The sequence below is a fragment of the Primulina eburnea genome, chromosome 12 (assembly GCF_022965805.1).
Source record: "Primulina eburnea isolate SZY01 chromosome 12, ASM2296580v1, whole genome shotgun sequence".
Taxonomy (NCBI): Eukaryota; Viridiplantae; Streptophyta; class Magnoliopsida; order Lamiales; family Gesneriaceae; genus Primulina; species Primulina eburnea.
In genome coordinates, this window is record NC_133112.1 from 33,514,198 (window position 1) to 33,528,527 (window position 14,330).

Consider the following 14,330-nt stretch of genomic DNA (forward strand, 5'->3'; position numbering starts at 1 on the left):
AACCAATCGTACCAGACGGTCTTATATATCTTTATTCGTAAAACGTGTTAATGTTGTGCATATTTACAATAAAAAAATAATATTTTTTTTATGGATGAGTCAAATAAAATATATTTTAAACAAAATTGACTCATGACATCATCTCACGTGAATTTTTGTGTTGGAAAAATTCAATACATACATTATATTTAGTAATCATGTTAAATAAATTAAAATCGAGTCGAATTAACTCGTATTTACTATATAAGATCAACAATAACAACATTATATCATCCACAAAAAAAACCATGAATTATGTCCCAAACCACTCATTTATGTCATATTATGACACTACCCTCTTCTTTTTATTGTTCATTTGAAAAAAGGAGCAAAATTAAAGAGAAGTGGAAAACAAAAGAAAAAATGTGAAGAAATAAATGAGAGGAAGGAGCAAAGAGAAGGAAAAGCTGAAAAAAGAAACAAAAGAAAATGGGAGAATCAAAGCTGACCCGGAGAGTCTGTGAGAGAGACAGTAACGAAATTGAGTAGTAAAGTAAAACGAAAAACAATGTCAGATGATCACTGTTTGCAACGTAAATTCCACGATTATTATCGTTAATCGCTTCATAACATTTTGTGTTTTTTATTCTTATGAATTTCATTTGCCATTTTTTTTCTTTTTTGCTTTGCCGCTGCTGTTGCGGTGGTGCTACTTCCTGCTGCACATTTCGCTTTCTCTCCTTGCAATCTACCTCTCACGTGAACAATAATTAGGCCCTTTATTCATATTTTCATCCGTCTTTTATAGGTTTTCTTTCCACAGTTTAACCTGATCTTGGATTTCTCTTGATCTGCTCACCTTCCTTCAGATCCAGACTACTTTGTGGGGCGTGTAATGTTAAGAGGACTTGAGGGTTTTGCAGTAAAGCTGTGAGGCTTGAACTGGGTACTGTGGAATGCCGTTTTTGTGCTTGTTTTACTATTTGGAGCTGCTGAATTTTGCTGCCTGTGTTAAGTGTTTGCTTTGGTTGTAAGCTATAGTGGGTCTGGAGTGGAAGTGTATTCTGAATTGGGTCTTGGATTTTTTAGTAGATTTTGATAGTTTTATGTGCTATTTGAAGTGAGTGTTGTTGAGCGATCAAAGAAATATAGAGTACATGATATCGGTGCTAATGGTTCAAAAGAAAACATTTTTCTTCGATATATTGGATGTGAAGTGGAATTTGATTCTTAAGTGTGATAGAGGATAAGTGTTGGAATGCATTTTCTTTACGGACATGCTGGATCAAATTGTGTGATCTCTATGATTTGCTGTTTGAGTTAGGATTTTTTGTCTTTTTCTTGAAGGGTTTGACTGGTAAACTATAGGCTGAATTAAGGCTGGGGGTTCGAAATTAATGCCTTCATCACCTGCGGTGAGGGTTTTCCCAGGAAGGGAAATGAGGGTAGAGAATCACAAGAGAGGGCGTAGTCTGGAGAGCGGGATTCACTATCGAGATGACGATGATCTTGCTCTGTTTAACGAGTTGCGGAGCAAAGAAAAAGAGAATTTCTTGCTTCAGTCGAATGATGACTTTGATAACATATTCTGTGAGTTCTCGCACCCTTGATCTGCTTTCAGATTATCTGCATTTATGGCTTTGGTATTTAGCGAATAATGTGCCTTGTGTTTTTCTTTTAATAATTTATTTGCTCAGTCTTGCTGACAAATGTTGCTCTCTGTTTTTCGTTTTTCGTTTATGGCATTTGGCAGCTACAAAATTTAGGTACTTCCCAGATTATAAGCTTGGAATCTCCGTTCCTGCTAGGGGTGAGAGCAGTGACCTGCTCAACACAGAGGGAGATAAAAATGACTATGATTGGTTTGGTTCTTTCTTTTTTGTTCTCGACTCTTTTTTTTCTTTTATTCGTTTGAAATATTATGTATTTCAGATCTTTATTTTGTGGTATAAAAAAAGAGCCAAAAGTAACTACATTGATGTGGTTACACGGTATGGTTAGATTTTTGCTACAATCCAGTTTACGCATTAACTTTTTTTCTATCCAAGTTTTTGAAACTTAGAAGTTCTGATATTGAAGTTCAGGCAAAATTAATACCTATTAGAGATAGCTTCCTTACAAATTTATTTACTTTGTTTTATATCGCTCTGTTGCATAAAATGGTAACTGGCGGCATTTCATTCTCCTCATGTTTCTTACTGTGTCATTTGTGATATGTTGCAGGTTGATAACGCCTCCTGAAACTCCTCTATTTACTTCTTTGGATGATGATGTGCCACCAATTAATCTTGCACCAAGGGGAAGGTCAAGGAGTCAACCCGTTCCAATCCCGGTATCATCCACGGTAAGATCTTGCAAGAAGACTTGATTAAGATATGACTCATTGTTTTGCATGTTCGTCTGAAATTGTTTGTAAATGTGTATTACTTCAGACAGAGAAGTGTTACAGAAATAGTAGAGGTAGTGCAAGTCCTCAACGCTTGAGTCCATCTCCTCGGTCGAGAAATAATTCATTGCAATCAAGAAGTAGGCCATTTTCTGCTACTCACTCAAGCCCACCGCCTACTTTGCGACAGCCGTCTGCTGCAAGAAGGCTGTCGCCCTCACCGAGTAAATCCAAACCTGCTCTGCTGTCTAGTACACCTACCCCAAGGAGGATGAGCACTGGTTCAGTCAGCTCTGTTGTCCCTTCAGGAGTTAGAGGTGCTTCCCCCATCAAGACAAGTCGGGGGAACTCTGCTTCACCAAAAATACACGCATGGCAATCTAACATCCCAGGCTTTTCTTTAGAGGCCCCACCGAATCTTCGTACCTCACTGGCTGACAGACCAGCATCATATGTACGAGGATCTTCTCCGGCATCGAGGAATAGCTCCAGATCTGGAAGACAATCCATGTCTCCAACAGCTTCTAGAAGTGTCAGTTCGTCACACAGTCATGATAGGGATCCATTTAGTGTCCATAGTAAAGCTTCAATTGCATCATCTGGTGATGATGATGCTGACTCACCACAATCCTTTCCTATCAGCAGCTCAGACCGTTCAGCTCCAAGAAGCATAGGGACTCTCCCAAATATGAGGGCTGTTGGATATTCCAAGAAACCATCTAAATTTTTGTCAAGCTCTGCTCCGAAAAGATCCTTCGACTTGGCGCTCAGACAAATGGTTAGGCAACTTTATGTTTAATTTTACCATTGGTTTCGTGGTATATGGATCAATGATCATACTATCTTGTTATTCCAGTCGTTTGATATTTGTTTTTTCTGCTTGTGAGTGTCAAATTGTAGTTCAACAATGACTTCTGCTATGTTGAGTGACCGACCACGTCACTTAATAGAAAATTTAACGACTTTCCTTTTCTGAATATATCTTGCATGCGCGTGTCTACTTTTGCATGTGTACAATCCTGTTATAAATGCGGTTGCATCCATCTGTACCTTGCATCGCGGAAGTGTGACATTGTGGTTAATCCTAGAATGCTGATGTTTTTTTGGCACTACTTACCTGATTTCCCAGATTTTCTGGATGGTATTTGTTTGATTTACTATCTTCTTGTTTTTCATACTAGTTTTAGTTTTAGTTTTTTTTTGTTATTTAATCATGGCTCTATCGTTGCTATGGAAAATGTCTTCTTATCTTGTCTTGTCTTGTATATGTATTGACAAAATTTTCATACCACATGTCAATAGATGTGTATACCAAATTAAAAATGATTGTCACCATCAAAATTCAAAACATGACTTGATGAGTTTCTTCGTAATCATCATCAAACAAGGAAATAGGTGTTTGCATTTGTACACTGAGGAAGAAGTAGTGGTAATGGCTGATGCATGATGGAATTACAATTTGAAGGGTACTTCAACTAATTTTGGGATGGGTGGAGTAGAACGGTTGTAATAAAAGGTGGAGTTAACTTGAGATTAATAAAATATTGTCTATTCTAGATTGTGGACCACATCTTGGTCTTTATGATGGTTTCCCAACTAGTCAAATATGATACAGCCACGTCCTTTCCTGAAGCATGATGTACTACTGTATCTTTTATAAGCGATTTCACATGGTGACTTTTTTTTTCATGTAAATGTATGCAGGATAAGAAAGGCCCTCAGAATATGTTTAGACCCCTTTTGTCCAGTGTCCCCAGTTCAACTTTTGCAAGTGTGCATCATCATTCTCTTACATCCCGAAATTCTTCAATCACAACTAGCAGCAATGCCAGTTCTGACCAAGGAACAAGTGGAGCACTTCATACAAGAGAAATTGAGCTAAACCAGGAAGATTTGACCTGTGAAAGTGTGAAAGTACAATATCTTAATTTGCAGGATGAAGTATTTTCAATGGATCAAGCTGATGGTTTGAATGAAGATTTTGGGAGCAAGATCATGGAAGAATCCACTCTTAGTAACGATGGGGAAATCGATGGCCCCTCCATTGCAAATTCTCAGTTGGTTGTTACAGACAGAAATAGCCAACTTGACAAAGCCGCAGCTGTGTATGATCATTCAAATGGTGATGGCCCACCAGATATGGCAATATGCTCGAAATGTGGCCTCAATTTTCCTTCAGATGAAGTTATGAATGAAGGTATGAGGGAAGGATCCTTACAACTTTGTGCGAAGTGTACAAATTTGGAAATAAATACAAGTCATAATTCGCTTGAGATTTTGGACCAGTCTGCTCCAGAACCATTGCAAGCTACCTGTTCTGTTAACATTGTGATTGATTATATCGAGCCAAGTCAGAATCCTGCAGCACTTCTGGTTGAGGAAGGGGTACCGACTTCTGCCACTGATCAGGAGATTATTCATCATCTGTATGCTGACTTTGGCCACCAGCAGTTGCAGCATGGTGAGGCCAATTTAAATTCAAGGGTGGAAGTTTCCGAAGGAGCAGGCATTTCTTTGCTACTGAAGAAATCGAGTAGCAGCAGAGGATCCATTGTCCAAAGCAGGAGTTTTACTGCGAGTGCCACCTGCTATGATGATTTCTCCTATATGAGGGACTCTATGAATAGCATAAGAAGCTCCATTGGACATAGCGGTGCATCTGTATCATCTTCTGTTGATTTGGGCTATTCAAGGAAAATAGAAACTCGGATTCAAAGGCAATCAAGTGGCCGAAAATCAGATGGAGAAAATTGGATGCTTGATATGCCTACAAAGCACAAACGATCTGCTTCATCTTTGTCTGGTGCTTCAAGTCATTGCTTCCTGGTCCAAAGTGCCGCGCCAAGTTGCCATGAAGTTAGTATAGGGGCCGCGAAATGTGTAGATCCAAGTGAACAATCTCTGGCTTCTGAATATATGGATTCTGAAAGCAATATCTTTAAATCTGCTGCTGAATTAACTGACCATCTCATGAATGTCCACTCCGAAGATATTTCAGCTTTGCCAGTTTCAACTTCTGATTCTAATAATTCAATGGATGCAGATACCCTGTCTGCACATTCGCAGCCCTTTGGTCATGGGGAAGATGAGATGCAAAGTTTGTGTCCTGTGGTAATGGATGTCGAAGAAGCTCACCATCCAAGCTCTTTGGATACTAAATCAGAAATGGAATTGGAGAATGCTTCTCATTCTGATGCAGATTCCATTAATTCCCACACAGATGAGTTACTGGAGCCCTCTGATTCAGTGGCACAAAATGACGTTACAGCAGCTTTTGAAGAATTTGATATTTCAGATTCATCCCGTGGTGTCCCTGGTATGTGCATCAGGATTCCGAATGTTTGTGTTCCCGGTTCTCTTATCTTTTTCTTATGCTCGAGATTTGTATTCCTTATTCTTACCCATATTTAATGATCTTGTCTTGTTATTGTATCCTAATCTTATTCTGCAGTGGTAGGCTTGACCTTTTCAAATGTTATTCTCTAATTAATCTTAAAACTTTCATTCTAATCGTAGAAGAATCAACTGTTATGGTAGAAGAATCCGGCGGAAGAAAGTCCCGAAGCCTGACCCTAGAAGAAGCAACAGATGCAATCCTCTTCTGCAGCTCCATTGTCCACAATCTCGCGTATGAAGCTGCAAACATTGCAATAGATAAAGAAACACCGCGAGTGGAACCAGTTCTGCAACCAGCGGTTACATTTGCTTCCAAATCCAATTCAGACAGACGGGATATCAGGTCAAGAAACACCTGCAAACATAATTCCAGATCCCAGAAAACTCGACAGAAGTTGGAAACCGGCCCAAAACCCACTTCCATAGATGCTGAAACTGAAGAGAAGTTCAGTCCACACGATAAATCTCCATACAAGTGCGACAGCTTGAAGCCTCCGAAGTTGGAGTCCAAGTGTAATTGCACAATCATGTAGGAGGATTCTCCTGCATTTGTGGCATTGCAATGTGTTTCTACTATTATTTGCAAGCTTTTTGTTGGTTCTAATTGTTTTGTAAGAAAAATATATATACTTCCCACTTAGAGATTTGATTATATTCTTGTAAAGTTCTGATTCTATTGATTGGCTGATCATAATAGAGGAATTGCAATTTCCTTGTTTGTTACTATTTGCTTTTGTGGTAAATTCTCAAGGAAATAAAATATACATTCAATATTTCATTTGTCACTTTCTATTGGATTATCAAATTGCGGCTGATAAATATTATTATACTGGGTTTTTCGTCAATTTTAAGAAAGAAAGAAAGAAAGAAAAGTACGTGTAATAATATATTTGGAAAAAGACAATAATAATGGGAAAATCCTAACGTGGACAAATAGTTAGAGAGGAGAAGACAAAATTCAAGAGGCATGAAAAAATAGTCCCCTGCATTTTGTATAAAAACTAATAATTTAATTAAAGGCTTAAATACATTAGGTGCGAGATATTTTTATGTCTACTTTGGATCATGTGTCTATTTTATCTTGAGTATGTCTCTTGTGAGACGGGTCAACTCTACCGATATTTACAATAAAAAATAATATTTTTTCATGGATAACCTAAATAAGAGATTCGTCTAGCAAAATACGATCCGTGAGACCATCTCATACAAATTTTTGTCTTTTATCTTTTCAATTTCTATTTCATTAACAAAAGAGAGTATTTTTATCTAACTACTCTATTATTTTAATTTAAAAAAATACATTTATAACTATTGTGATAATAAACGAGCCATCGAACCAAAACCAAAATGATACGAAATTTAAAGAGTCTTAGGTTTCGAAGTGGCGCATATGTCGCACACCCCACCGCAAGAGGGGCAGGGGTCGGTCCGGATGACGGAGATGTTGGCACCTAGTGGTCACAAAGAGGCTGTGCAACAACTCACTTTTTTTGTTTGTTTTTTTTTTTTTTGAATGAATCAATATCATTAAACAATCAACAAATCATAGTTTACAAGTGGTTAGTGGTCTAAGAAACGAAGGAATCATAAAAAAAAACAAAGTTTCTTCGATGTTGAAAACTTCGTCTAGCCAATTTGTGTGCCACTTGGTTTGCACTTGGAGGACAATGCCGTATTGTAGCTAGATCTAAGGTTGAACAAAGTTTGAAACATCTAGCGGTCTGCAAACTTGAAATTAAAATTAAAGAGTGTTTGAATCTGAAACAACTTGACACTATTATTTATCGATTACCAAAACTTAGATAATAAAATTTTTCAAAACTTTCGATATAAAGTCTGAAGAATTAAATAATTAACAATCAACTAAATTTTAACAAAATATTCTTAATTTACTAAATATTATTTAATAAAATATAAAATCTAAATAAAATTATTAAACTTCAATTTTAAAAATATTAGTATCTAACTTGTGTGATGCACGTGATGATATTATTAAAAAATAATTACTAAAATTGTAAGATTTTTAAAATGCAAAAAAAAAAAAGAGATTAATTAAGAAACAAATTTTTTCACATTCTATGAAAAATTTATTTAAATACAATATTTGTCGTTGGATTTTTTCTGCTATCACTAGCATATATAATTTTTTTAGATATTTAGAATTTGTAACCCTGGATACAACGATATAAAACTGACCATAACTAAAAGCTAGTTGTTTCAGAAGAAGTCCTGCATGAGATAAAGATCGGCCCCGACTTTTGTTGATGACCATTGCATATAATACAATCAAAGTAAACTATCTTCGTTGGAATTTGCAATGAAATTTTGATCAGAAGAACTCGATGACAATCTTGGAATAATAACTTGATGACCCACATTAGTTCTAGTTAGAATCTTTCCTTCCAAAACATTCCAAGCCTTATCAAAATCAATCTAGTTCCATTGCATAGTCCAATATAATGATATATGTTCTGCAACAACATAACCGGAGTTCCTACATTCAAGTTTAACTCGTGATTTGGTGTTCCAGAACACCTGATTGTGTTTAAGAACTCAAGGGTATGCATGTCATGCAATAAATCAATATTTTTATCTGAATGGCAAGTTGTATAGAATTTAGATACAATCTTCCTATGAATGTTTCATATAAATCATGTATTCATTTACGGACTGAACGACATCAAGAGTCGAGGTCAATATAGTTTTTTGCTAAAAATATGTTGCATCACTGAAAATATTTCACAAGGAATTTCGTATGCATGTCATGCAATAAATCAATATTTTACGGACTGAACAACATCAAGAGTCGAGGTCAATATAGTTTTTTTGCTAAAAAAATGTTGCATCACTAAAAATGTGTTTTCAACAATTGTTACAATAGGATCATTGAAAGTTCACAAGGAATATCAATTGTTGCATAACCATCATTTGCTTCTCCAATTTTTTCCATCTCTTAAATCAGAAATCCAATCCAAAATTGTTTCATTTCAGCATATTCTTGATCAGAACTCAATTATGTAGTCTCATGTTTTCCTTCAATCTCAAAACTTTGTAATGTCTCCAAAAGTACGATATTGCATGTTGATTACTCTTTATGATTAAATGGAATTAAAAAGCAAGAATGAGCAATTCTTCCACCAGGGAGGAGAAGAGATATTATACCAATGGATGTCACGTTCAAAACAGTTTCTCCATTTGATCTCAAGCAAACAGACATAATTTTGCAAATAAGTGTTTTTGCAATACGTCCATCCATATATTTCTTGTATTCGAATCAACATTGGTTATAATCATATTATGTACTTGGCATTGCTGATCGTTCAAATTATTTAAGAGATTGTGATGGTCTCTCAACAGAGCTCTTCTAATACATCTAATCATGTATTAAGCTATTTTGAAAATACTGAAAATATTGATCAATTGAAAATGACATTGATTGAAATCCACTTAAATTCTTTCCACAGCTTAGCAAATCCACCAACACACGACTCTTAATTTCATCCAAATTCAATTCCAATTCTACAAAAGAAATTGATTAAAATATATAAATGCATATAACTTACAAAAATATAAATCATAAAAATACAATAATTTTATTAAATTTTGATTTTGACTTTCATTATCCAAAGGAGTTCTATAAACTTCAGTTTTAAAAATATATCCGAATTAAAAATTTAATCCGATTTTTTATTTTTTGGGTTTGGATTTTCGGATTATCCCAAAGTTCGAACGCCGAAAAAGCAATTTTCACGTTTACTTACTTTGGGTGCTGTCCGTATGGTCTTCACATGCTTTCCTCCCTCAACAGGCATGTACTGTCGATCCTCGATAATTGCAGTAACCTCAATCACCTCAAACAGCTACAAGCTCATCTCACCGTTCTCGGCCATGGCCAAACGCATTTCTACGCTTTCAAACTCATCCGTTTCTGCACGCTTCATCTCTCCAATCTTGGGTATGCTCGCCTCTTGTTTGATAAATTCAACTCCCCTAATATTTACCTGTATGCCGCCATGATCACGGCATACGCACCGTTATCGGATCATGCATCCGCAGTGCTCCTTTACCGTCGCATGCTACGTGAAAACAGGTCAAAGCCTAACGATTTCGTGTTCTCCATTATTTTGAAGTCGTATCCAGCTGTTTTGAAGAGGCATGGGACGGAGTTGGTGCAAGCCCAGGTGGTTAAATCTGGTTATGGTGAAACCCCGGCTGTGCAAACGGCGATTTTGGATGCCTACTCGAGGTACTGTGTTGACATTGGTGCTGCGAGGAAGGTGTTCGATGAAATGTCGGATAGGAGTGTGATGTCGTGGACTGCAATGCTTTCGGGATATACAAGAGTGGGACTGGTGGGGAATGCGGTTTTGCTGTTTGATGAGATGCCCGAAGGTATTAGAGATACGCCCTTTTGGAATAGTATAATTTCAGGGTGCGTGCAGAACGGGTTGTTTTCAGAGGCTATTGAATTTTTCAGGAGGATGATAGTTGAGGAGGGATCGGCTGGAAGGAACAAGCCTAATCAAGTTACAGTAGTGTCTGTGCTGTCAGCTTCTGGGAAAGCGGGGTTGCTGCATTTGGGGAAGTGCATTCATGGATATGTGTGTCGGAATGGGCTGAGTTTGGATTTATTTGTCACAAATGGTTTGATTGATATGTATGGAAAATGTGGGAATTATGGGAAGGCTAGAATGGTCTTTAATAATACCAAAGAAACAAATTTGATGTCTTGGAATTCTTTGATAAATTGTTGTTGGCTACACGGGCAAATTGGGGAATCGATTAGCATTTTTGAAGAGATGCTGCAGAGGACAGATGAAGTAAAGCCTGACGGAGTAACTTTTATTGGGTTGTTAAATGCTTGTAGTCATGGCGGATTGGTTGTTGAGGGGCTATATTATTATGATATGATGATTCATGAGTACGGAATTGAGCCTCAAATTGAGCATCATGGGTGCTTGATCGATCTTCTTTGTCGAGCAGGTCGAATAAAAGAAGCTGTGCAAGTGGTGGAGGGTATGAGGATTCCACCTGACGAGGTTGTCTGTGGTGCGATGCTTAATGGCTGTAAGATTCATAGATGTGCGGACTTCGCTGACTATGCAGTTAAAAATTTGATTGAGATCAATCCCAAGAATTTTGGTCATGGTGCAATCTTGGCTAACTTGTGTCTGGAAATGGAAGAACGGGATGAGGTGCAGGAAGGGAAAAAGATGCCTCGGGAGTATACTTACAAGGACGCGCCTGGTTGCAGTTGGATAGAGGTTAAAAACCAAGTTCATCATTTTTATTGTGTCGATAAATCTCATCCTAGAACCGAGCAAATCTATGCAGTTTTGGAATGTCTGGCTGACTCACCTTAGTATATACATCATGCTTTCCACCACAAGTCCTCACAAGTGAGATACTACACATCGAGTCCGGCTGGTAACTACTGCCAATCTGTTTTCAGTATACGGAAATGATTACATCAAGTTGCTGAAAGGGTTGATTTCATATACTTGCAAAGGCCTTTGTTCTTTTCCTTCAATTCGACGAGGGCCAGGACGTCACGTCATGGTTTCAGTGAACCTTAGACACATTACGAAAACCAGCCTGTTGTAATGTCCTCCAAAACCATCCAGTGGATATCTTAGGAGAGCCATTTAAATCCAGTTTAGCCTCAGATCTGTGTTGAAGCCAATAATTCACACCGTATTATTACCCTCAATATTCAATTTTCGGAGAGCTGCCCAGTGGAGTATATGAGAAACATAGGAAGAATGTCCAAGTGCGCAGCAATCCGGTATTTTTGAGAATTCACTTTCCATTTTGGATAGAGCTCGAATGAACTCAAGCAATGAGAGATTGTGACACCTTTGGTGGTGGTGTTTTTCTTTTTTCCTGTTTTTGAATTTGAGGAAGCAACACTCTTTTAGTTCGTCGCTTAATTTTATTTCCTTGTTCCATCCTGAGGATTAGAGGAGTTAAAGAATGCCTTTTCTAGCAGGTAAGATTTAAGAGAGTGGAATTATGATAATGGGAAGATCTTTTGGTTGCAAGTTGCTTTGATTTAATTTCAACCCTGTGTAAATAAATGATCTGAAGTCTGAACTGATCAATAATACAATTTCACTTAGAAAAATGAACACACAAAAATTCCTTGATTTTGTATCTCATGTCGATTTTGTGATAATCTCGTATTCGATCCAATTAATGAATTTTTTGTCTAAAATATAATTTTTCATTCAAAAAATATCATTTTTTTATTAGTTATTTTTACAAAAAAGTATTATGTAACATATTTTAATTTTAAAAAAAGTTATATATATTACCGTGATACATATCTTGTGTAACTAATAGAGAGTGCGTCTCATGTGAGACTGTTTCACCGATCTTAATCTGTGAGACGGATCAATTCTACTCATATTCACAGTAAAAAATAATACTCTTAGCATAAAAAGTGATATTTTTTCATGAATGACTCGAATAAGAGACTCGTCTCACAAAATACGACTCGTGAAATCGTCTCACACAAATAATAATTTAAATAAAATATATTATTTTTTATATCGAAATAATAATGCGTATAGATGTGGTAGATAATCCAAGAGTCGGACCGATTATTAGTTAAATTGGAAAAAAGCCCAGATCCCATAGGGAGAAGAGTATATTCGAGGCACCGTGCTCAAATATAAATGGCATATTCACTTGAAAACGAAATCATTTAGCTGACAATTTGTTAGTTGAATCACGTACGCTCACGGTTTGCTTCCCGTTCTAACAAATACGTGCATGAGACGATAATCGAAGAGTGAAAAGAAAGAGATTACGATCGAAGCCCAGAAAAAAATTACGGTGTAAACTAGTGGATTTCACGGATTGGGAGAAGAAAAGACGAGGGGAGAATTGGTGATGGATGAAATGGGAGGTTCGACCGTTGGGTTGATGCAAGATTCAACGGGGACATCTTCGGTGACAGCAGCGCCATCCGCGAATGATCCGTCGTCCATTTTCACGAACTACGTGTTAATTTCTGCCTTTCTCGCAGTTTGTCATTGCCCAGGGATCCAAGTTCGTGTTACTATGGTAAAGCTTTCATTCGTTAGATAGCATGTTTTGTCTCTTGAGTGTCGGTGTACTGTTTGATTCAAAAGAAACCTAGGGATTGTATTTATGTGTAACTCTGATCCTTCTGTAGGCTCTCTGATTATCATGGTTTTCGTTTGATTCAAGAAATCTTGGAATCATGATCTGTAATTGTTTTGATCTGGTTTCTTGTATGAAGAAAAGAAGTCGAACAAATTCAGAATTCGACGATTAATTACTCCTTGATATCTTCATACTCGTGCACGAGAACATTTAAGAAAAATGACAGCATCCCGTTGCTATTCTATGCTGCAAAAATCAAATAACTACAGGTTTATTATGCATTAATTGATGAGATTCTTGAAACCGTTAAACATGATAATCCTTCAGGTATAAGGAAAACCGTTGGGACATAAAGCAACTCGTTGGATCTGGCGGTATGCCATCATCCCATTCAGCGACAGTGACTGCTCTTGCAGTGGCTGTTGGGTTACAAGATGGCTTTCTAGGAACACCATTTGCAATTGCATTAATCTTGGCTTGTGTGGTATGATCTCATTCCATTTTTTCCCTTATTTTTAAAACCCCCTGGTCTTGGAAGAAACCATGATGAAACCAAGATTTCAAACGAGGGAGGACTTGTGCTCGTGCGCCCCCATTGGATATACTGATATCTAATTCCGTTGTCAACTTGACAGGTAATGTATGATGCGACTGGTGTCAGATTACATGCTGGACGGCAAGCTGAGGTCTGTTTGTATTTCTAGAAATCGATAGGACTGAATAGTCTGGCAATTGGATAAGTGACAAATATACTGTTTTTATGGTATGAATGGAAATTTCAGGTTCTGAATCAGATAGTATGTGAACTTCCAGCTGAGCATCCTCTTGCTGTGAGCAGACCTCTCCGCGAACTTCTTGGCCATACTCCTTTTCAGGTTCAGTTTTATGCTTTTACGCTTACAGGATTAAATTTCCATCTATAACTAGTATTGGTAGCGGCGGCCTCGACAAGGGAACTAGGTGACAAACAGTAAATACATTGTCATTTTTTTTACAAGAAAATTTCTGGATAAGCCTCCATTATTGTTTTCGGAATATAATGTCTTTGTAAACTGCGTCTTGAGTACTGGGATTCTTTTGTACATCAGGTTGTTGCTGGTGCGCTGTTGGGACTTGTCACAGCAACCATAATCCATTTGATCTTTGGCTAAGCTGGCTAGGCATCGAAATCTTACCGGTCGCCTATTTCATTGATGAAATACTCCATAGATCAGGATACCGATGCTCAAATCCAAATTTTGAAGTCGGCAACCACTAAGTCAAGAGATGTCATTTTCTGAAACATCACCACCCTCCACTGTCATACAAGAAGATCAGTTTAATGGTTAAATTTGTTGATTTTACCTGTTTTGTGAAATGTAAATATCAACGTTAGTGGCTGTTTCATGTTGTCCGGTGACATTGCAGTTAAAAACAGAAAGAAATCTGTACGAGTGAA

General features: G+C 37.2%; 3 protein-coding genes across 7 annotated transcripts; all 3 read left to right on the forward strand.

Annotated features, from left to right (window-relative positions):
* The first annotated feature begins 382 nt into the window (after positions 1-382).
* LOC140808104 (uncharacterized) lies at positions 383-6,484 on the forward strand. Of its 5 annotated transcripts, XM_073165124.1 has the most exons (8): positions 384-572; positions 849-925; positions 1,327-1,569; positions 1,733-1,841; positions 2,203-2,323; positions 2,412-3,143; positions 4,070-5,681; positions 5,882-6,484. In XM_073165124.1, exons 3-8 carry the CDS (start codon positions 1,377-1,379, stop codon positions 6,292-6,294), a joined length of 3,180 nt encoding a protein of 1,059 aa, XP_073021225.1. In that variant the 5' UTR covers positions 384-572; positions 849-925; positions 1,327-1,376; the 3' UTR covers positions 6,295-6,484. The 5 variants fall into 5 exon arrangements, with proteins under 5 accessions (XP_073021228.1, XP_073021225.1, XP_073021224.1 ...); XM_073165123.1 differs by having other exon boundaries at positions 788-1,569; XM_073165125.1 differs by lacking the exon at positions 849-925.
* Positions 6,485-9,503: 3,019 nt separating this feature from the next.
* Positions 9,504-11,894, forward strand: LOC140807916 (pentatricopeptide repeat-containing protein At1g33350). The gene has a single exon (XM_073164874.1). The coding sequence runs from the start codon at positions 9,550-9,552 to the stop codon at positions 11,122-11,124; it is 1,575 nt and encodes a 524-aa protein (XP_073020975.1). The 5' UTR covers positions 9,504-9,549; the 3' UTR covers positions 11,125-11,894.
* Positions 11,895-12,367: 473 nt separating this feature from the next.
* On the forward strand, positions 12,368-14,330 carry LOC140808049 (uncharacterized). Its single transcript, XM_073165052.1, is given in 6 exon segments — positions 12,368-12,790; positions 12,792-12,829; positions 13,220-13,376; positions 13,528-13,578; positions 13,675-13,767; positions 13,981-14,330. Coding segments are annotated over 6 exon segments (537 nt in total). The 5' UTR covers positions 12,368-12,655; the 3' UTR covers positions 14,044-14,330.

What these genes read in the sequence shown, in the direction of transcription:
- LOC140808104 (XM_073165122.1), top strand. Translation starts at nt 1,377, where the DNA reads ATGCCTTCATCACCTGCGGTGAGGGTTTTCCCAGGAAGGGAAATGAGG. An exon ending in CAATCCCGGTATCATCCACG is followed by an intron (nt 2,324 to 2,411) that starts GTAAGATCTTGC and finishes GTATTACTTCAG; the next exon opens with ACAGAGAAGTGTTACAGAAA. An exon ending in ACTTGGCGCTCAGACAAATG is followed by an intron (nt 3,144 to 4,069) that starts GTTAGGCAACTT and finishes AAATGTATGCAG; the next exon opens with GATAAGAAAGGCCCTCAGAA.
- LOC140807916 (XM_073164874.1), top strand. Translation starts at nt 9,550, where the DNA reads ATGCTTTCCTCCCTCAACAGGCATGTACTGTCGATCCTCGATAATTGC.